This window comes from Amblyomma mixtum, chromosome 4 (assembly GCF_055824585.1).
Source record: "Amblyomma mixtum isolate Tamu chromosome 4, ASM5582458v1, whole genome shotgun sequence".
In the NCBI taxonomy this organism is placed as follows: domain Eukaryota; kingdom Metazoa; phylum Arthropoda; class Arachnida; order Ixodida; family Ixodidae; genus Amblyomma; species Amblyomma mixtum.
In genome coordinates, this window is record NC_143015.1 from 78,420,370 (window position 1) to 78,441,383 (window position 21,014).

The 21,014-nt window shown below is 45.1% G+C and overlaps 1 protein-coding gene across 1 annotated transcript; it reads right to left on the reverse strand.

Annotated features, from left to right (window-relative positions):
- Positions 1-203: 203 nt before the first annotated feature.
- LOC149347141 (steroid 17-alpha-hydroxylase/17,20 lyase-like) lies at positions 204-19,111 on the reverse strand. The gene is made up of 3 exons (XM_089541503.1): positions 18,867-19,111; positions 4,894-5,084; positions 204-385 (listed from the first exon to the last, which is right to left on the reverse strand). The coding sequence occupies exons 1-3, from the start codon at positions 19,055-19,057 to the stop codon at positions 204-206; spliced, it is 564 nt and encodes a 187-aa protein (XP_089397629.1). The 5' UTR covers positions 19,058-19,111.
- Between the last annotated feature and the right edge of the window lie 1,903 nt (positions 19,112-21,014).

The window sequence follows — 21,014 nt, forward strand, 5'->3', positions numbered from 1 at the left end:
ACTGCGATGACATTACAGACAATGCACAATCTTAGGTATGCACAATCTTACATGAGATGTAAAAAAGCTCCTATATCATTCTTATTGCATAGAAGCAGAATGGTGGCTGGGAAAGCGGAGTGATGGGCGAGTCGGCGCATTAGCTGTGTTTCGTGAAAGCATCTTTATGCCGTCAACGCTTTCACATGATATGGAGAAAAATTTTATTGCGCGCGTGGAATGCAGCTGAACATGTGTCGACCTGGATACATGATAAGGTCGTCGCCGATGTTCGGGTCGAATTGACACCCAGGTTGTGGGCGAATGCAGAACTTCTGCAGTGTGTATGTCAGGAACAAGTAGATCTCCATGGGAGCTATAGCCTCGCCAGGACACATTCGTTTCCCTGAAATAAAGCGAAAGGAAAGTTGTTACTTCATGGTCGCCTAATACGTTGCATTAAAATAATAGCGTCACATTGCCTGCTTTGAAACTGCCTTCAACATGTCGCAAATTTTTCGGTGGTCATGAACAGAACTTAGAAAACTTTGAAGATCAAAAATAGAAAAATAAGGAGCCTTCTTAACAATTCCATAGCGGAGTAAATGCGATATCATTTTGGTTGTCGCTTTTTCAATCTTTCTTTGCTGGGATTAAATTTGTACTCTTCACCATAGCTATTTTATTCAGACACAAACACATAAAAACCACCTTATAGAGACATCGACAGGCGGCATCCTATCCGTGCGCCCCTGGCAGGCGGACGCCCGGCGTTCCATCGCCACACGCTTGCCTCCGCTTCTTGCCAAGAAGCGGTGAAAACTAGTTTCCCGCCCGTTTTGCTTCACGCCACCCCTTCACGCTGGAGCTCAAAATCCAATATGACAACCTAATTCACCTGAGGGGAGCTAGCCGCAAATTTTAGGGGTGAGTCAAATAGAAAATTGGGGAGGGGCAAAATATTTGCGATTGGCCAAATAGTAAACTTATGGAGTGGGCCAAGAGCCAAATGTCCGAGGTGGGTGAGGAGAGAAATTTTCGGATTGTGCCAAGGGCCAAATTAGGGGGTCCTTCAGCATTTAAAATCTGATGGTGCATTCTGACAGCCTTTTGTTGTTAATGTAACCAATGGACCTATCAGGGAATTTAACTACGCACAAACACTGCCAATTTACTGCGAAAGCGCTACTCAACCCAGTCCAGACCAAGAATCTTGAGTGAAGCTTCGGAGTAACTTGACTAATACCCCTGTCACACGAGTAATTTCGATCCTCATTGAACTCTATCGGCATCGAGATTTTCGAGCACGCTCGAAACATCCGGTGCTACGCAGGCATTTTCAGTGCTCCTTGAGAAGTTTCCCTCATGTGTGTTAGGTGGCGCCAAATGTTCCTACGACAGCCAGAACATGGTGATGTCCGGCAACACTGTGCAGTCGGCTGCAGCGGCAGCCAAATCCGTAGCCAGACGTGTGGCGCACCTCTGCTGCTGTGCGATGGAACCCGAGGGTCCGCAACGCCTCCGCGATTTCTGCGTAGACCGCGGCGTTTCTCTTCTGGCGCCGCAGATCATCTAGGAGGTCTAGCCAGCAGTCGATGAGAGCGGCTCTCTCGCGCTCGCTCCACAGTTGGCGCGTCGACGAGCAGGAGGACGCCAGTTTTGTTTACACTAACGGCGAAGCTTGGAGCGTGGTTGGCGTGGTGTAGAGATTATTTATAAATATGTTTGCACGTAAGCAGGCATAGTGCCTGAAAATGTTCTGCCTTGCATTTAAATTCATTACAACAACAACATTTGTGGTTTGGCTTCGTTAACTAGTGTTTATTTTTATAGTTTCGTGAGAGCAAGAGTGCTTTCGATTGTGCTTGGAACCTCAAGCACTCTTGAGGGGCCGGCATCGAGTCAAGCAGGATCGAGCTCGATTGCGCTTGAAAGTGGCCGTGTGACTACCGTCGATCTGCATTGAGTTCGATCAGCATTCACTCAATGAGGATCAATACTGTCCGTGTGACAGAGGTATAAGCTCGGGTAGCTCGGAGGAGCATCGTGCAAGCTGCAGCCACCGGGAAGAAGCTCGGGAAAATTCGAAGTAGCGTCGGACCAGCTGTACCCAATTGGAGTGTGACCTCGGCCGTACCTAGCTTAGCAAAAGCGTATGCAGTCTTAAAATAAATATTGCCGTGGCTCTGTTTCCATCCCACGGCCGCACGAACAGATCAGCTTCGCTGGCCATTGCCCGAGAGCAATATGCTATCGCTACAGCGGATAATTCCTCATGACAAACTGGAACACACTGTCGCGCTGTGCAATGCAGAACGTCGTCTTCATCAACTATCGGTGGCGAAAACAGGGGATATCAAATATACCTCGATCAGGGCTGAACCTAAATCGAATATCGTCGAAAGACCTGCCGACGACCCAGCAGTGAGCCAACAAGGCTGGACATGTACAGTCTTTGTCAAAAGTAACCAGGCTGCCTGGTTTACTTCTAGCTCATGCAGTGGAGCTCTTACAGCTTCGCTGAAGCTGAAATGGTCGTTAAAGGTAAGTACTGGGGGTATTCTTATCTTCCAGCACCTTTTGATCTTAAGGAAAGCCACGAGGGCTCCACTATACAAGCTAGAAGCAAACCATGCAGCCTGGTTACTTTTGACAAAGACGGTACTTTCGCACGTCGACTTGGTTTAACTACGTTAAAACTCTGCCACGTTTTGGGAAGATGACAAAGTAAATGCTGTCGCAAAAAAGAAAAGTACTCGCAAATCGGAACAAATACAGAAAATAGAAACAAGAGAAAACAATCTGAACATGGTACAAATTGCTTGAAAAATTGTTGGGCTGGAACGAAAACGATCGGCTTGCGAATATGCTAACTTGCGTACAACATCTATATACATGACCGAATTTTTAAAAATAAATTTTGAACGCCGAAATTGTTAATGACATGCCTGGGGTTGAATATTTTTTTCCCACTTTGCAGCATTAGTCGCCTAGCAAAATCATTGATGTCACCATAATTAGTTTGGTGGCTGCGTGACATTACAGAGAAAATTTTCCATTCCATGCGGAATGTTTAGAGAAATAAAATCGCGTTACTTGTCCCAAGTAATCACGAGACTGACTCTAGAATTTAGACGATCATCTGATCCATATTTCTAAAACCTGGTTTAGCGGAACCTTTGAAGGATGTCTATAATGCTCTCACTGGTTGTCGAGGGAAAGAAATTCTTACTCGACCACAAAATTATACTATTGTTCCATCGTCGCATCATGCCCTTGGCTTCCCTGCTTGGTTAATCCTCAACCTTTACGGATTGGATTGTTACTCGTAATCGACAGCCAGCTGTAGCTGTGCATTGCATAAAAAAATACTCAACTTCTTCGGTCAAAACGCAATTTAAAAAGGTGAATTCAGCCAACATTCGACGTTTTTATTTGGTTTAAGCCGAAAAGTCCAACTCCTCTTTATGTTTAGGCGAGGATGCCGGAAGTTTTAGGGAAGGTATTTCAAATGTCAGTACAGGGTTTCGCAATTTAACTGAAGTTTACGAAACCAGCTGGCGCTATTTGTGGCGTGGCTTTTCCTGGAAAATTAATCTCTTACTGGCACTGTTTCGAAATTGAAAGCACATGATGATGAATTTTTCTTTTTTTCCCCTCCAAACAAAAATTTCTTGAAATTTTTTTCGCATCGTGCATGATAATTGCGGAAAACATCACTAGTATATTATTTAATGTGGAATATTGAAAGGCTTGTAACTATTAACTGGCAAATGGGAATATTGTCGCCCTTGTTACAACGGAGTGTTTGCGGAGTCCTTCCGCTGGAAGAAAAATTTGAAACTAACAAAAGAGACAATCAGCAAGGAAAAATAGTCGTTTTTGTAAAACAGAAATAAAGAACTTAAACCTTTGCTTCTTTTAATGGCAGTGACCTGCATGCAAATGTTTGCATTTTTAAACATTAGCGTTTAGCAATAGAAAAATTTAAAGAGGCCATATTCGCATTTTAGCGTCTTCTGCACTACAGCGGCTCGCGTAGACGCTTTCCAGACCTTGGACGAGACTAGCGAAAGCAGCAAATACCTGAATTTAATAGACAAAGTTTTGTATTTTATATGAGAAACAGAGTACATACCCGTGATACTTTCTGGTAACGTAAACTGTCAATTCTCGTAACGTAAACCATCAAGAGACATCTGAGAGGACAATTCTGCGGCAGCAGTAGAATTTGCCGTCAAAGAATAGTTTTATCCTTTTACTTCAGTGAATGCTAAGCCAATACTTCACGTACGTGATTGAACTTATCTGCACAGTGGAGGTGGGTGGAAGTGGGCAGAGAGTGCGTTAAGGTGTGGTTAGGATGTGGTTAGGATGTGTCTTTAGCTCCTGGGGGCAGCAGGACTTCCCTCTGCGTTTTTAATTGAATTAGCCTAATGCTTTTTCATTGCGTTTCTGTGTGGGCTGGTAGCTTGTGGAGACATTCTGGAAGGTGGAGGTAGAAGGATTGGCAGTGGGTGGCGCTATTGTAGGGTAGAGTTGGGTGAGTTGGTGTCGGATGGTGCTTCGGGACCGTAAATTTAGGCCAGGGTGGGTAGGGCGTGGTTCTAGGATGTTGAGCTCTCCAGCGGGGGGTGCGGTAGAGGTAGGTTGGTGAGTGGCGCTTCTGTAGAGTTCCGTGTAGAGTAGATGCGCTTTGCTGGGCAGCGAGGTTTCACTACAAAAAACATCATACTTCCGGGGGCGGTGACTGTAGTACTGCTTTCGTAGTAAAAAAAACAAACACGTTAGTGTAGTTGCTCTCCAAAAACTTTCTAGTCCAAGAAATTTTTGTTAACAATTAGCAGCTCCTTAATAGTGACATAATGCTTTGTATGGATGTAATTAATAAGTGTGTATCAAAGTTTTGCTTGCCCACTGAAAACGGGATGACTCTCTTCAACCTCTCCGAGGCCAGCGATCCATCTCCGGCCAAGAAGCGCGTCGGATCAAACTTTTCCGGCTCAGTCCAATGCTCTGGGTCGTTGTGGACTGCCCAAATATTGGGGACGACTGTGGATCCTTTTCGCACGAAGTATCGCCCTATCACGACGTCTTGACCTGCGCTGAAAATATATACAATGATATTAAGAGGTCAGGTCGTGTTCAGGGTTCAGTCAGACGACGTTGTGCAAGCTTTCCACCAAATTGTTTTTTGTCTGTTTGAGAAATATTACCACTGCACAGTTAAAATAGCCACTGGAGAAGGAAGGCAAAAATAGACACCGTAGTTTCAGGAACTAGTGCCTCTTTTAAAAGAACGGTGGAATAAAAAGTATTTTATTCTATCCCAAAAAAATTGGTCTATATGTACTTATTTCAAAGGACCTCATTGAAATCCCGAATATTTTTATTTAATACAAATATGAGTACAAAATAAGGGTTAAAAACTGGACTCACAAGAGAAAGACAAAACATGAGCACAATAAGTCGATTTTTGCGGTGATTTTCTACTGCTGGTAAAGCAACTAGCCCAAGTTCATGCACTGACGAGCCTTTATTACGCTAACATCGACGGAAATCTGTAACGCAAATTTACCACATTTTATGGTCTTGGTTTCGTTTTAGTACTGAAGGTCGATTTCCTGAATTAAAACTTCCCTTGAAAAACCTCTTTTTGGTAATTTTAAAATTGCTTGACACAGTTAACCCGATAAGAAGGCTAATCAATAATAACACAAGTATGCAACGCCACCACATATGGAAAGTCAAATTTTTTAACATTTCACGACATGCTTTAAAAAACAAATCCTGTTGCCGTCAGCTTACCGAAAGCTCAGTCCTGGAAGCTTTACAGCGCGGATTCTGCTTCTGAATACATTTTTCGCCATTACAATCTGGCGAAATAAATCTGGCTGGTGGTGTACGAAAATTCGGCGCGCAGTATACTAAACAACCTTACTCACATTGCCATATCTTCCTTTAGCTTTTGCAATAAAATATTTTCTGCTTAGGTTTTTTTAATAGCATAAGAAAGCAATTTCTTGCGATGCTAGTGTAATGTGTTTAAATATGCACAAGTTCTGTTACGGAGTTCTGGATACAGAGTAGGCAAAGAAAAAAGATAGATTTTTAAGTTTCTATTAACATGTACCCAAGCATTTCTAACAGTATTCAGTGACACATTAGTTAGCGCCCTTTAATAGTGCTAGAAAAGCTCGATTTTAAAACCTAAGTGGCGAGTGGCGACGGCCGATTTCTATAGAGCTTGCACTGGCGCCATTCATGCTGTAAAAATTATGTACGAAGCAAAACTGAGAAATTTATTTGGGACAAAGGATTCTTTAAAAGTTATTATGCAACGCAGAAAAGGTACATTGCATGCTTCGTAGGAAACAGGCACGTTCATTTATGGCTTTTCTTGCCACGCGTGAGGCGCTTCATTTTTCACTTTCCTGCGGTACTTTTTGAACCTATTCTTTTTTTCTCTTGAATTTACACTTGTAAACTGTACGTAGGGATGTTAGAACCAAGTATCAGTATCTGTACACGTTTTTTATTCAAAGTGGTGACGCCTGTACATGCTGCGTCTGTAGGAGAGTGGCACTTGATGTGCTAATGGCCAACTACCATTTGCTACTTAAATTCTCACGCATGCAGTTTTTCGCGCCATAAAGCACGCTTCCCGGCAATGACCACAGCCGATGTTTCTTAAAAAGTGGAACTATAGACGAGTCCACTGTACTACACAGTCATTTCACTGTGGAAACATGGAGTGTACTTCAAGGAATTCCATCGTTTGAATTCACTGCTCGGAATAAACATCTCTGACGCAGTGCTAACGTTCACGATAGAAGTTATTGCCAGAGGTAACGACCTGTGATATTCCGGGTGACATCCCTAGGTATTTCGAATATTGTTGGCGTACTACGTCGTCGTACAGTTGGAGGAGCCGAACCTTCGTTAAAAGCACTTTTCTGAGAGAGGCGTAGGACAGATTCCAAAGAAAGCTATGGAAGCAAACTGCAAAAGCAAACTCAATAAGAGCTAATGCTCATTACTTTGTCAGCCATTTTTACAAAAATGAGAACATATAAAAGGTTTATCGTTTATCAGGCTTTATCTGCAAAGAAGAGAGATTTTTCAAAGAGAAGGCATTATAGGATTTTTGTTCAATAAAGGGCACCACAAAAGTTCACGGCTTTAGGCAAAAATAAACAGCTGTAAGTCTTCGATTAAGGTTCTGCGCAGTTTGCGCTCACAGTGTGAAAAATGGCTGCTCTTCTTATTCAACAGCCAGGAATAAACTAATAGGTCTTTCCGAATGCACATGTAACGTCATGCAAAAATTTTGGTAGGACACGACATAATCTAAATATTAACTACAAAAAGTTTCCAAATTCATTCCGAAAAATCGATAAATATGCACTGTACAAGCTGGGTAACGTTGGGGAGAAGGCGATCGGCGAGAGCGGTGCGGAGGTGGAGTCAGGCTTCGGTCAAAGCCAGGGGAGTCGTTCCGTGGTGGCGCGTAACTGGATGGGCGTTGAGACGATGTGAAGATATGGTCATGAACAGGCGCATTGGAACTCGGACGAGGGTGCGAGTGTTGGCACTGGTAGTGGGAAAACTGGCCCCGACGATGGCAGAATCGGGAGATGTGACCGATCAGACAACATCAGTACCAAACTAGTGGGTCTCGGGGTGACTCGGAATAACACTCCTCGTAGCCAGTGTCGAAGCGGCCATCGTACTCCGGCTGCTGAAGGTGGCGTTGCGGACAAGCTGGCGAACGTGGGCTGGGGCGGATGATCCGGGGAGCGCTGCTTTAAGCGATGCAATTGGCCCCGGTAGGTGCCTGACTGGACAAACTCCCAGGGGAGGAGCGGTAGGCCCGAGCTGCATACAGAGAACAGCTCTCATACGTAACTTCACTGCGGCGCCCAAAATCATGATGCCCGGAGAGTTCGTCACGCGCGATTTGACAAAAGACGTCAAGGAGAGTAACAGCATTTACAGGCTCATGGAAATCCACGCTGGCGATAGTGGTGCCGCTAGGCAAGGGCAGAACTTGGGAGTAACTCGACGTAGCTTAAGAGCTTCAACGGTGCGGCAGTGCATGATGATATCCGTGGGTGAGTCTAAATTTTCTTTACTAATAAGAAAACTGTAGACGTCCTCTGCGATGCCCTTGAGGAGGTGGCCAACGCGATCTTCGTCGGACATACGGGGATTAACGATTTTGCACAGTTTCAATACCTTTTCTACGTATGATCGTGCAGGTCTCTCCAGGCACTTGCGCTCTCTGAGGCAAAGACTGCTCAGCGCATTTTCGTTTCGCGACGGCATCCCCGAAGCAGCTGCGGAGCTCTTCCACGAAGCGGGCTCAACTCGTTAAGGACGCTTTACGATTTTCGATCCAAGTTCACGCGGTGCCATCCAGAAAGAAAACGACATTGGCCAGCTGAAGAGTGGCCCTTCAGCGGTTGTATTTGCTCAGCCGCTGGTAATTGGTGAGCCAATCATCCATGTCTTCGCCAGCCTTGCCGGAAAACGTCCGCGGCTCACGATAATGCTGCAAAGAGGACGCTGCTACTCCGGTCGGACGTGCGTCGGCTTCTTGGGTCATTTGGACGGGCAATGGGGGAAAGTTGGCAATTCTTCGGCTCCAGCGATGGCTAGAGGCGCCCGTGGTGATCTACCCAGCACCTCCACCACACTGTTACAGGTTCTATTCACAAAGTTTACATGGGCAGGTCGACCCAAGCCTGTGTGCGCCAGCGGCAGAATACTGAACTTCCACTTTTTCTGCGCGCGCACTTCTCCGTTATTCCTCAGGGCCCATGCGTAGCGCGTGACAATATTTAATTTCATTTCATTTATTGAACCCTCAAGGCCAAAGGCATTGAAGAGGGGATTTGTTACAAAAACAAGAAAATACATAAATAGATGCAATACATGGTACAAAGCAAGGTATTATCATATTCCTGTTATACAATATTAGCTAGTGCAGAACGAAAATGCTGGTTATCACTTATGTCGACGATATCTGCGGGAAGGCGGTTCCATTCGCGTGATGTACGAGGCAAGAAAGACTGAAATGAAGTTACAGCGTTACACGTTTCAGTGCCAACTTTGTGACGATGATCAATGCTGTTTGACACGTATCTGGGGGACGAAATGAGGGCATCATGTAGCATGGGATGATGGTATAGTTTATAAAAGAGGCTCAAACGAATTGTCTGCCGGCGGGATGCTAAAAGAGGCAAAGAAAGATTAGCTTGCATGCTTGTTACACTTGCGGTACGGTTAAAGCTGGACAGGATAAAACGAGCAGCGTTATTTTGAACTAGCTCAAGCAAAGCTATCAGTTTTTCATGATGGGGATCCCATATGGCGGCGGCGTATTCCAGATTAGGGCGTATTAGTGTTTTATAAAGCAATAATTTCAAGGAAGACGGAGTTTTGGAAAAGTTACGGCGCACGTAGCCCAACATGCGGTTAGCGTTGTTAGCAATGTACTCAATATGGCGCGTCCAGTTAAGGTCAGCAGAAATATGAACACCCAGGTATTTAAATGATGTAACCGGTTCTAAGGGAACGTTATTTAGGTAGTACACAGGCGGAGCGTTGGCACTTCTTGATATTCGCATAATTTTGCACTTATCAGTGTTAAGTTCCATAAGCCATTCATTACACCAAGAATTGCACCAAGAAGTAGCAAAAGGCGCAATGCTTCCCCCTTTGAGCGTATCTCTCCGGTGCGGTCCAAAAAGCTCGAAGTTGCTCGCTCTACCAGGTGTGTGATAGGATATAGACTGGCGTCTGTAATTCAATAGTGAGGTAAACGTGTCCTATTCCCACACGTGTCGTATATAAGCGCCGTTTCGAAGCTTTATGTAACATAACTCGCAAGGTACGGTAACGCTTTGAGAGATGAGCGATATGCAGCGTTTAGGCAGCAGGGCCCAACCGTGTGTGCCGTGCCAGGAGAGATGGCTGAGGGCATAGGGGCGTTAGTCACGCCTTTGAAGCGCTGATTGTCAGAGCAAGCTGAAATAGAGGAGACCCAGGAGGCACATGAGTGTTTTGTTTGTGAACAGGAGTTCAGCATTGAGCCAGGACAGGTTGGCGCAAACTCTGGGGCAGCTGTAACGATCGGCGAAGAGGTAGAGCCGGCGCGAATAGCGGGAACACTCTTTAAAGGCGAAGGTAAGCAGGCTGCCAAAGATGAATTGGTAAGCCAGCCGGAGCGGACACTCTGCGCAGTGACAGCAGATGCTATAGCTGAAGGTGTAGGGAAGTTGACAACACCTGAGACACACTCGCTGCGAGAGCAGCCAGACAGGGAGCAGATATATGTAACAAATGAGAGAGCATGTTTTGAACACGATTTCAAAACTGCGCATGAGTCTGTTCGAGACAAACCCGAGGCGCCGGTAGAACTTCAGGCAAATTCGGTAGCTGCAAAAGTTTCTGCCGCAGATTGTGAGCTAGCAACGAGCGATGAGGCTGCATTTGATGCCGAGGAAGGAAGGAATGCGCGGTTGATCGCTTCAGTGGGTTTCGAAGCTGATAGGGAACTGCAGGATTGGAATAATGCGCCCATCTCTTTATGTTTCGACATGGAGCAACATGCTTCGTTATCTGCAGTGCGGAAGCGAGCTGCTGAAGGAATTATTGAGAAGAGAATGAACGAGGGCATGCTTTTCTTTAAAAGAGAACATCGGCGAGCAGCCTTACAAAGAGCTAGCGCTATGCAGGGCTGCGCGTGAGATAGCCGATGGCAGGCGTAAACCTAATGGGAAGGTCAAAGGGACGATCGCAAACGCGGTGGCAGCAGTTTTCGTACAGCGCATGGAGCAGGTGACCGCTGTCGATTTTGAGGGAAACAATCTATCTGATAGCGGCGGCAGCCTTTGCATCCGGCGCTGTGCCGGATCATTCTGAATTCTGGTCCAATTTTGTGGACAAAGCTCAACAGAAACTTGACGTTCTGTTTCGAGATGTAGGCGGCTAGAAGTAATTTCTGCCAGTTTTGGGCACCGATCTGACATGGTGAATTCTGGAATGTGCAGATTGGTTTCCAGCCCTGTGTGTGCGGGTTGAAATATCCGCTGTGTGCACGCATGTGTGTGTGCTGGTGTACTGACTGGACAGTCGGCGCACGTGTGCGTGTGTTGGGACTGACCGGACAGCCGACGTACGTGTGCGTGCGTGTGTATGTACTTTTGTTGTCGGACACCGTGGCTGAACTTTAATGTCTCACTGACAACAAGTGTCCGTGTGACATTCTTGGTTGGGAGGAGTGAAGTTCGCGGTGCCGTATTTTGTTTGCTGCATCCGGTCGCTTTATGGGAATGCCCATTACGTCCTTTTTCTTGGGCCCTCCGCACAGCCGCACAGAAAGGGGTCAGTCAACCCGGCGGGAGATGAGGGGGCGCCGAATGGCGGGGGATTACGGGAGACGTCAAACTCCCCTCATGGACGGAGTCGTTAGGTGGCATCCTGTGTGCACTTGTGTACAGCGAGGCTGACCCGCGTCACAGTGCGTGGCTTTTGTGCTATGTCGGCAGCTGCGCGCTTTGACGTATTGTCACGCTAGCTGCAGGCATGAGGAGCGACGATGAGAAACGGATGGATTGAAGTGGCTTTCCTGGAACTTGGGTCAACGGACGTTGGGAAAGTGGGAAAGTGAATGTTCGCGAAGCTCGCAGCAGTGATATTGGAAAGTGTACATATGTGTACGGTGTCGCGAGGGGCTACCTTCTTTCCCCAATCATTCATTGGTTGTATTTTCCTTTACCCAATGGGTTATTGGGTGGATGTTTGTATAGTACCTGATTGGTTATTCTCCCACCGAGGGCGGGGACATAGGATTTAAAACCCGCTGCTTCGGCAGGACCGAGGACTGGTTTCGTCACGTAGAAGTACGAGCCAGTCAAGTGTAAATATGTTTTCTCCTTGCTTGTATCCTCCTTTGTGCTTTTAATTGTTATACAAAGTTAACCTCTCCTAAAGTGTCCTCTTGCAATGTGATTGAGCAATTCGAATCTTCAAGACGTCAAGAATCCTACAACCATCATCATTAACTAAATTTCCCTCTACGAGATCAAGAGGGAATCCAACTAATCTATTGTGACAACATGACATCGAATGCTCGTTAGATATTTAACGCAATGAACAATTCTGACAGACCTGTCGTCGCCATGTGAGTTCTTTCCTGTGTTCCTTGTGTCGTTAGCGCTGGTTTTTTTCACAAGATGCAGCACCAACTCGCACGACAGCACGCTCTCCTGAACTTCTATCATCGAGTTTTTTAAATACAAGAAATTAAATGCCATTGTGCATGGCAGCTAAAGATAGTGCCGTATAAGATGCGTTTGCCTAAGACCAGAGGGATGAAATGTCAAGAAGGTTTGGTTCTTGAAAAAAAACATAACAAAAATGTTGTCGGGAACACCAGTACTCAAGCGAAAGTTTCAGCGCACGAACATAGCTTGTTTAGATTGAGGTTTCATCGCTTAATCGAGTGTAACTAATATAATAATTGTTCATGAAATCTGAAAATGTTACCAAAGCACCTGAACCTAGCGAGCTTCCTCGCCGCTAGGAAATAGTCTCCTCGCCGCTTAGTTTGATTCGTAGTAAAGGTATCACATTTTTTGAAGCGAGAAAAATGCCTTGATGGTTATTATTAAGTTACCGTTCCTAGGTATATTCCAAGTGCTTTATTGCGAATGAAAAAGGGCGATTTGATCACCTCGGCTTGTTCCACAAAAACGTGCCGGTGATGTCAGCATATCCGATGCCAATGATAACAACCTATGGTTCTGTGAAGAAAATGTATTTATACGAAAACAACAATTTCACACAATTCCCATGTTCGATTGGAAATTAATTATGGGAAATTGGGCTCCAAATTCCCCAGACAAAACATTTTATTTTAGTTTATGGAGGTTCAACGTCCCAATGCTACCAAGGCTGTGAGGGACGCCGTAGTGGAGGGCTCCGGAAATTTCGCCCACCTGGGGCTCATTAATGTGCACTGACATCGCACAGCACACGGGCCTCCTGAATTCGACCTTCATCGAAATTCGATAGGCGCGGCCAGTATCGAACCTGCGTCTTTTGGGTCAGCAGCCGAGTGCCATAACCACCGAGCCAAAGCGGCGGCGCCACATTTAATTCTAGGAAGTCCCAATGTTCTGGTGCCGGCTCGGCTCCGGAAGCTCTGTAGTAGGAGCCGAGCCGGCTTCGAAGCATGGGGACTTTTTAAACTGAAAAAAGTGTTGCTCAAAGAAAATGTCCCAGCATTTGATGCGATTCCCAACAAGAGAGGGAATTCTGTCGAAATGCTTAGCTTACTGTGTATTCGTGCAGACTCCCAGCTAGAAGCCCTGCAGCTTGTAAGAAATAGAGCCTCAAGTAACAGAGTTGATTACAGGTACGTCACCGGAGCGGCGAAATTGTCTCCCTGTTGCTGGCGAGGCGCCATGCTTTGGTAACACGCCTGGCATTTTGGTTATCTGCGTGTTCCTAACCACAGTGCCGAGCGGTGCTTTGTGCTGCTCTGATTGGCACGCCAAAAGTGCTAATCTTTTTTACTCGCGACTTTACTTCAAGCCCATTAACCCTTTCCGGCCCAAATTAAAACTGCTATGTCGAAAAATCGATATCGAGAAATTAGCATATACAGGAAAGGATAATTCCATAAAATGATGGAATCAAGTTTTCGCCGGTTACTTATAACATTTTTTACATGATTCCAAATCGAATCACCGCCGCGGTGCGGTGGCGCAGTGGTTATGGCGCTCGGCTGATGACCCGAAGTACGCGGGTTCAATCCCGGCTGCGGCGGTCCAATTTCGATGGAGGCGAAATTCTAGAGGCTCGTTTACTGCGCCATGCCAGTGCACGTTAAAGAACCCCTCGCAGTCGAAATTTCCGACGACCTTCACTACGGCGTCCCTCATAGCCTGAATGGCTTTGGGATGTTGAGCCCCCTCAAACGATAAACCATAAACCAAATGGAATCATTGGGACTTAAGCAGTTTGAAGAATTTAGTTTTCGTAATTTGTTCGAAACTTTAGATATAAATTTCTTTCAAACTTCGGTACTCTTTGTTCGAGTAGAGGATGCCATAGTTCTTACCAAGAATATGCAAAAATGACGTAAGAGAGAGCGTTTATCTCTGATGTTACTTTCTCACTGTGTGGTGCCGTTGTGCGGTCCTACTTCTTGGTGGCAAAGAAATATCGGGGAGTGCTCTAGCAAATACATTTAACGATTATTTTGTTGGCTACTCCAATAGTTGTGCATCGACTGATATTTCGACATTACTGCCTGATAGAAATCAATTTTCACTTTTTTTTTCGGCCTTTTACGAAACTTGAGGTACAGTCAGTTTTCGTTTCACTCAAAAATAGCTTAAGTTGCGACGTAGAAGGCATGCAGGTCCGGCCAATAAAATATGTGCTAGATATTCTTTCTCCATATCTCACTTGTATTTTTAACATGGCTTCGGGGAGCGCTATCTTTCCGAGGAGGATGCAGGTTGCAAGAGTTTCGTTCGTGTTTAAGAAAGGTGACGTAAACGATAGAAAAAAATTACAGGCCTATTTCCATTTTACCGGTGCTATCTAAGTAATTAGAGAAGGTAATACATATGCAAATGTCTAATTTTTTCGATAAGCATAATCTTATTTCCTCTGCCCAGTTTGTATTTACAAAACGCCGATCGACGAAATTAGCACTACTTGAGCAAAAATACAAGTTTGATAACAAGAATTTTGTGCTCGGCCTTTACGTAGATTTCACTAAAGCATTTGATTGCATCCATCATTCCATATTACTTGAAAAGCTTGAGACTTACGCCGTTAGAGGATACTGTCAAAATCTCATAAAATCGTACCTAGATTATCGCCATCAGTATGTACACATAGAGAACTGCTGTTCAGATTTGAAACAAATCAACAGAGGTGTTCCTCAAGGCAGTATTCTTGGCCAGTTCCTTTTTATAGTCTATATAAATGACAGTTCATATCTACAGAGATGCAAAATACATTTTATACGCTGATAACGCTAGTATATTTTTTTCATCACCTGAACCTAGTAGCCTTCAGAATAAGGCCAACTCTGCTCAAAGATCTCTTCATAAATGGTCCGCAGCAAACAGTCTACAAATTAATACAGAGAACACAAAAGCCGTAATATTCAGGTCGAAATCGAAGCAAGTAAACAGCGGTCTCATCACCCTTCTTTACGAGAATGAAAAAAAAATCGAAATAGAGAGTAGTGTTAAAGTACTTGGAGTTATCTTCACACAGAATATGCTTTGGGATGCGGACATTGAATCTGTTTCAGGGAAGCTATCTCGTGTTGTTGGTATGACGGCGCGACACAGAGCTATATTTATTACCTTTCAATATAAAGCTTCTTATTTACAATACTTTCTTTTTTCTTCTTTTTATTATTGTGTATTGTTATAGGGTAACACGACACGTACAATTCTTGAACGAATACATATACTGCAAAAAAAAAGTTGCTTGAGCACTTTTTAATGTACCGCATAATTCCCATACTTGAGAGCTATTTTCTAAAGCAAACATAATACGCGTGTTTAATCTTTATAAGTTAAGTCTGGCGTTCAAACGGGAGGTGAAAGAAAATCTCAATTTTTTTTTATGAATTATCAGATCTCGATAAAAACACACATTCCCACACCACTCGTTACACAGAATCGAGGAAAGTGGTCACTGCGCAGGCAAATTATTCTAAGCAAAAAGTGTCATACACACTGCCAACACTTTTAAATTCATTCCACAAATCAGGCATAGATTTACACACAATTTCTGTATGAACCCTACGCAAACATTTCATTAACAATCCGTGCTTGCAATAACAACTAAAAGTGTTATCTTACCTTTTGTTATGTTTACCTCTTGTGACCATCATGTGTGCGTGCATTAATTTTGAATATTGCGCTTTCTGCGAGTCGTTCTTTTTTGTTGTTGTTCTTCTATCGCTGCCTGCTTTGTAGGGAGGCTGCGGGCTTCAGTCAAGTCGCTTGTTGTCAAGCGGCTTTTATCCGCAGTCTCCCCGATCATTGATGGAGTTAAACAAGTTATTATCATTATTATAATTATGTAAACAGAGTTCTTGAGGCGGTTGCAGAAAAGTACTGGTTCTTTTGAGACATTCCGTGTAAGAGACAGGGCAATCACGCTTCCAGTATCCAGATTTCCAGCCTCGAGCTCACTGCATCTACTAACTTCATAAACTACAAAATTGTAATGGGAATATCTCAAACATTTATTGATGTAAATTATTCGTGCGGTGAAGACGCTCATCAGTGGTGTTTGCTATTCATGATTTCTTTCTTGTTCAGCGGTATCGGGTTGCATCCACAATACAGATTTTACTGTGATGACTTTTCGTCCCAGAACACGAACTGTTGGGCGAGTTGGTTGGTTTTTAGGAGGTTGAAAGCGCTATGGCTTTCAACGTTCGGTGTAGTTGCGCTACCATTCGGTACTGCATTGTCCTCTAGTATTCAATTTGCTTGCATGGACGATATTCTATAGAGGTTGAATTATTTTTTATTAAGCTTTATTTTTGAGATGTTTTTACTGATCTATGTGCGACGAATGATATTTCTTAATAAGTGGATGAATCGACACCTCAATACGTCTGGTAGGCCGCTCTTGAAACCTCGTTGTTTCCGTATGAAAAGTCCTTGCGCTGAATGTACTGATCTTCGGGAAAAAAAACGTTTGTTGTTACGTGTAGGCTGCTAAAGAGGCAACATTTAGACGACACAAGCAGCCACGAGCATCTCAAATACGACCATTCTGCTTATTCTTGAAAAGGGCCCCCAGGTTCCAGGGATTCCATTTGGCATCATTATTATTTGTGAAATATTTTCGCGCTTGTAAATATGCTCAGGCGAAATAATTTATTTTGAAGGAGCAACGTGGGGCATACAAGGTGCAGTGGAGGACGTGGCACCAGGCGATGGCAAGCGCAAAACGTATACAGTTTATATATCTCTCTCCTACGTAGTAGCATACGTAATGGTTGTGAAATTCCACTGAAATATGTATGTGAATTGTCAAATGTCGGAACTATTGCAAAACCAGCAGGGCTTTCTCGTTCAGTTCAAGACAGTGGCCTCTAAATTTGGTGATTCCAATTGGAATCACTAGGACTGAAAGTTAACGGCATCTCGGCTTAAAGAAACTCCTTTAATTCACCCTGAGATGGAAGCCTGCACTTACGACACCAGGTAACCGCACAAGAAGGATGAAAAAACTAAATATCTTGTAAATGCGCAGAATGACATAACGCGATTAGTCAGAAAGAAATTGACGCTTTCTTCGCTCGTCAACAACACGGATTTCCTGCTGTATAACTATAGAAGCATTCGCCAAAGAAACCATGTGATCCTAAACCAACAAGCACCGCGCCAAGCAAAAGAAGAAGTCATAATGACACCACCGACCCAGCGCACAATTCCAACCTGGTCACAAACTTGTCTTCAAGAAATCTCACCGCCGCCGAAGCTTCAATCGAGACCAAGGGAGACACATCCCACTTCCGCGTAAACAATCCTCGTCTTCAAAAAATGACATCTGCGTTTGAAGACAGCATTCACCAACTGGAAACAGGTATACCGTCATCCACACACCTGTGTAGAATACCCGAACCACGCGCTGTGTTTTAAGTTTAGGACCTTTAAACAGTCCATGAGAAGTGAAACCATCGCACGTGTATCAAAAACAGAAAGCTACCGTGTAGCGCATCAACCGATAAACACGCTGGCGCATCACTTAGCCGCACCCAAAATCCGGCCACACAGGAAAGAGCCCAAGGCATTCCCTACAAAAATCATTTCGCCGAATACAACACAGCGTACACAGGCGAGACTAAGGCTGTTGAAGAAATAATACGCCAATATAAGATGATGTGAGCAACATCGCATGGACAGCTCCGTAGATGCAGACCATAGAATCTTTCTCAAAATCGATGCACAAGCACGAAACCACTTCAGCGTATTAAAAAACGCCAACAATGAGTGCACTTTATGTAAGCTGAGGTAATTCTATGAATCTGACTATAGAAGCTACTGTTCGTCAGGAGACGGAACCGCATAGTTCTCGAATATAATGTGAAGGCTTTTGACATCCATAACTACAGCGCATTTGACGGCACAGACAAAGGCGCTGAGAAGATGCAGACATGCAGCGCACACAACGCTGTTTCTTGGGCCCCCGCCTGAGGACTTGCGCCACATGCTATGAATAAGGGAGAGGGTCTCCAGGATGTGTATCTGTTTTCTGGTCGCTAAGCCTTTGTTATGAAAGAAGCGCACGAAGCTCTGGAAGCGTCTGCTGCTGAAGGAATTAAGTGGTACGTTCAATCACAGTTGGTACGCCTGGATCCACTGGATATTTGCACCGTCTTGTCCAGCACAGATGTATACCAAAACCTTCAGTTGTTACTAATACGCTCGCTTTTGCTGAAACCAATCTGACCGTAGAAGTTTGCAGACTTATTTCATGGCTTTATGAGGGTCATCCGATAGCAGGTACGGCCTATACATCATATGGAATCATTTTCTTGTAGATTATAAAAAGAAGTAATTGTGCCCTGGCCGCGGCGACAGCTGGTACCACAAGGAAATGATTAATGCCACATGAAAAAGAGCCTCACACGCACACAGACATCAACTGTCTGTGTGTTGTGTACCTTCATCTTCTCTGCGCCTTCATCGGCGCTGTAAAATGTTCGGTAGTTATGGAAGATGAAAATAGCCAACGCTTAACCTTTTCACAATCAAGACCAGCGCTACTATGGAATTCTTTTCGGCTTTTTTAGATGAAGCTGTTTGAAATTTAATACTTACCACCTGGGTAGTCCTAGCGGATGCAGCGCATGCCATCGATGCATCTCCCAGATGACAGCCATAGTGTACGGCGTAGCGTAGCGGTCCTGCCATCTGGGCTGCCGTTTGCTCCCCGTGACTGAGTCAATTTCTCGCTGGATGCGCACTTGAACCTCGTCCACATTGGTGGCCACAAGCACAAAAAGTCTCATCAGGAAAGCCGACACGGACACAGTTCCTGCCAGAAGCAGGGCTGTGGTATTACCCATAAGGCCCGAGGCTGCATAATGAATCAGTTCTGTTAGCAGATTTCACTGGGAGGAAGAGGTCCAAGGGTTTCAGAACGCCATATATAGAATCATGACAACAACAAAAGGACAAAGTAGCTTCTTCGCCTGAGGCCTTATGGGAACACGACACCAAAATTGAATCTCAAAAATAAAAGAAATGCCTGGGCACGCACACTGTTAATAAATGCTTTTATACAGCTCAGCTCTTGTAAGTTGGTGTAATTTGTTTTCTGGGATTGTGAATTTGCCAAGGAGGATTTTTGGGTTAGTGGATCTGTCAATTCTTTTTGTATCCAGTTCGAGGCAGCAGTGAGTGCCGCCACAGAGCTGGACTCAGGCGGGTGGAGGTGCGATGCGCCGAACACCTCCGTTCGCGGTGACGTGGTGAAACAGCGACGCGCGGCCGAAAGGGTCAAGCGGAGTGTGCTTTCGTGTGTTGTTATGGCGCTGGTCACTAGTTATCAACGTCTTAAGGCCGCCGACCCCGGCACGACTTGTGTCTTCGTTGCAACCTGAAGGGTTTGTACGCGAATGATCTTTTAAAGATTTGGTGGAACCGAGAAGTTTAGCATATTTAGCTCTTACAAGAGAAACCAGACCTAAAACTACGACACAGACTCTAGCGAAAACCTGTCTAACAACGCCAGGAGGAGCTGATTGCAAAAAGCACAATTTAAATTGTCATGTGATTGCGCTTTCCGTCATTATCATGCCGTGAAAAAAGCGCTGTTTAGAATTTAGAGCATTGAGTAGTAAACGCTTTTACCATCGAACCGCTATGAAGTTTATTATCAAGCTTTCGCACCAGTATCAGTATCTGCTTTGTCTCGTGTGGTGCCTACCGGGGGATCAACCGTTCTTTGTATACAAAGAACGGCATTGAAATTGAACGCACTATCACACTATCAAGAGTTCTCTCAAAAACTTTCAGCTTTTATATACGGCGGGCTTGCTCAATGGACCATAATTTTAACTTCTGGGGCCTATGGTTCCTTTTCGCCAAGGAAACTGCGCGCTGTCTTTCCGTGATCCGCGTGCGACCTGGTACAGAGCAACTGCGCTTGACCGAACTCATACTCCTGCTGAGAGGCGCTGGCATGTGTGCATCACTGCGATTAGAGACTTTCAGCGTGGCACATATCGCCATCGCTACCTCGCAACGTCAGTGCGCATACGCAGATCACCATGAGGGTGATTGATGGGACCCGGTGCATGCCAGCGGTACGCACGCCTGCCACGTCATGACCAATCAGCCCGTCCGCTCTGGAGACGCGCGGTACGTACAAGTCCCTATTACAGACTAAGGGTGTTGAATGCGGCGCGGCCAGAAGATTTATGCTGTAGGCAGCCTGGGCTAGCCGCTGAATAGTTGATCATGGACGAAGAAGCGGCGCCTCCCAGCGGGGCAGTGATTGATTTGACTGACAGTTTTATTTATCTCAAAAGGGAAGAGAGCAGTGGTAGAGGCAGAGGTAACTTAGGCTGCGTAGGCCTCCGCTACCCTCTGAGCCCGATCTAGGATCTTGTCCTTGAGTTCAGGAGTTGGACTCCGTGGGCAAGCCTCACACTCCCATTAATACTCAGGGGTTTTGGTGAAGGAGTGAAGAAAACAGCCCCACATGATGTTGTCAAAATTGGCTCTGGCCGGGCAGAAATTAAAAGGTGAGGAGGGATAGACAGCTGGGTGGATGAGATGGCGGAAGATAGGAGTGGGAAAAGTTCGAGCCTGAAGCTTACGCCGCAGAATCTCGTGATACCTAGAGGTTTTGCAGTGGGGGATATGTATCATGAAAGGAGAGGAAGCGGTCCCGCGCAGTAATCGGGGCCAGGTTGCCGAAAGCGGACTTCATGGCCTGCGCCCGGACAGAGAAGCCTCGGG

Coding starts and splice junctions, on each gene's coding strand:
- LOC149347141 (XM_089541503.1), bottom strand. CDS start 19,057: ATGAGACTTTTTGTGCTTGTGGCCACCAATGTGGACGAGGTTCAAGTG. Junction 5,085..18,866: donor CCGCTAGGACTACCCAGGTG/GTAAGTATTAAA, acceptor ATATATTTTCAG/CGCAGGTCAAGACGTCGTGA. Junction 386..4,893: donor AGTCATCCCGTTTTCAGTGG/GCAAGCAAAACT, acceptor GCTTTATTTCAG/GGAAACGAATGTGTCCTGGC.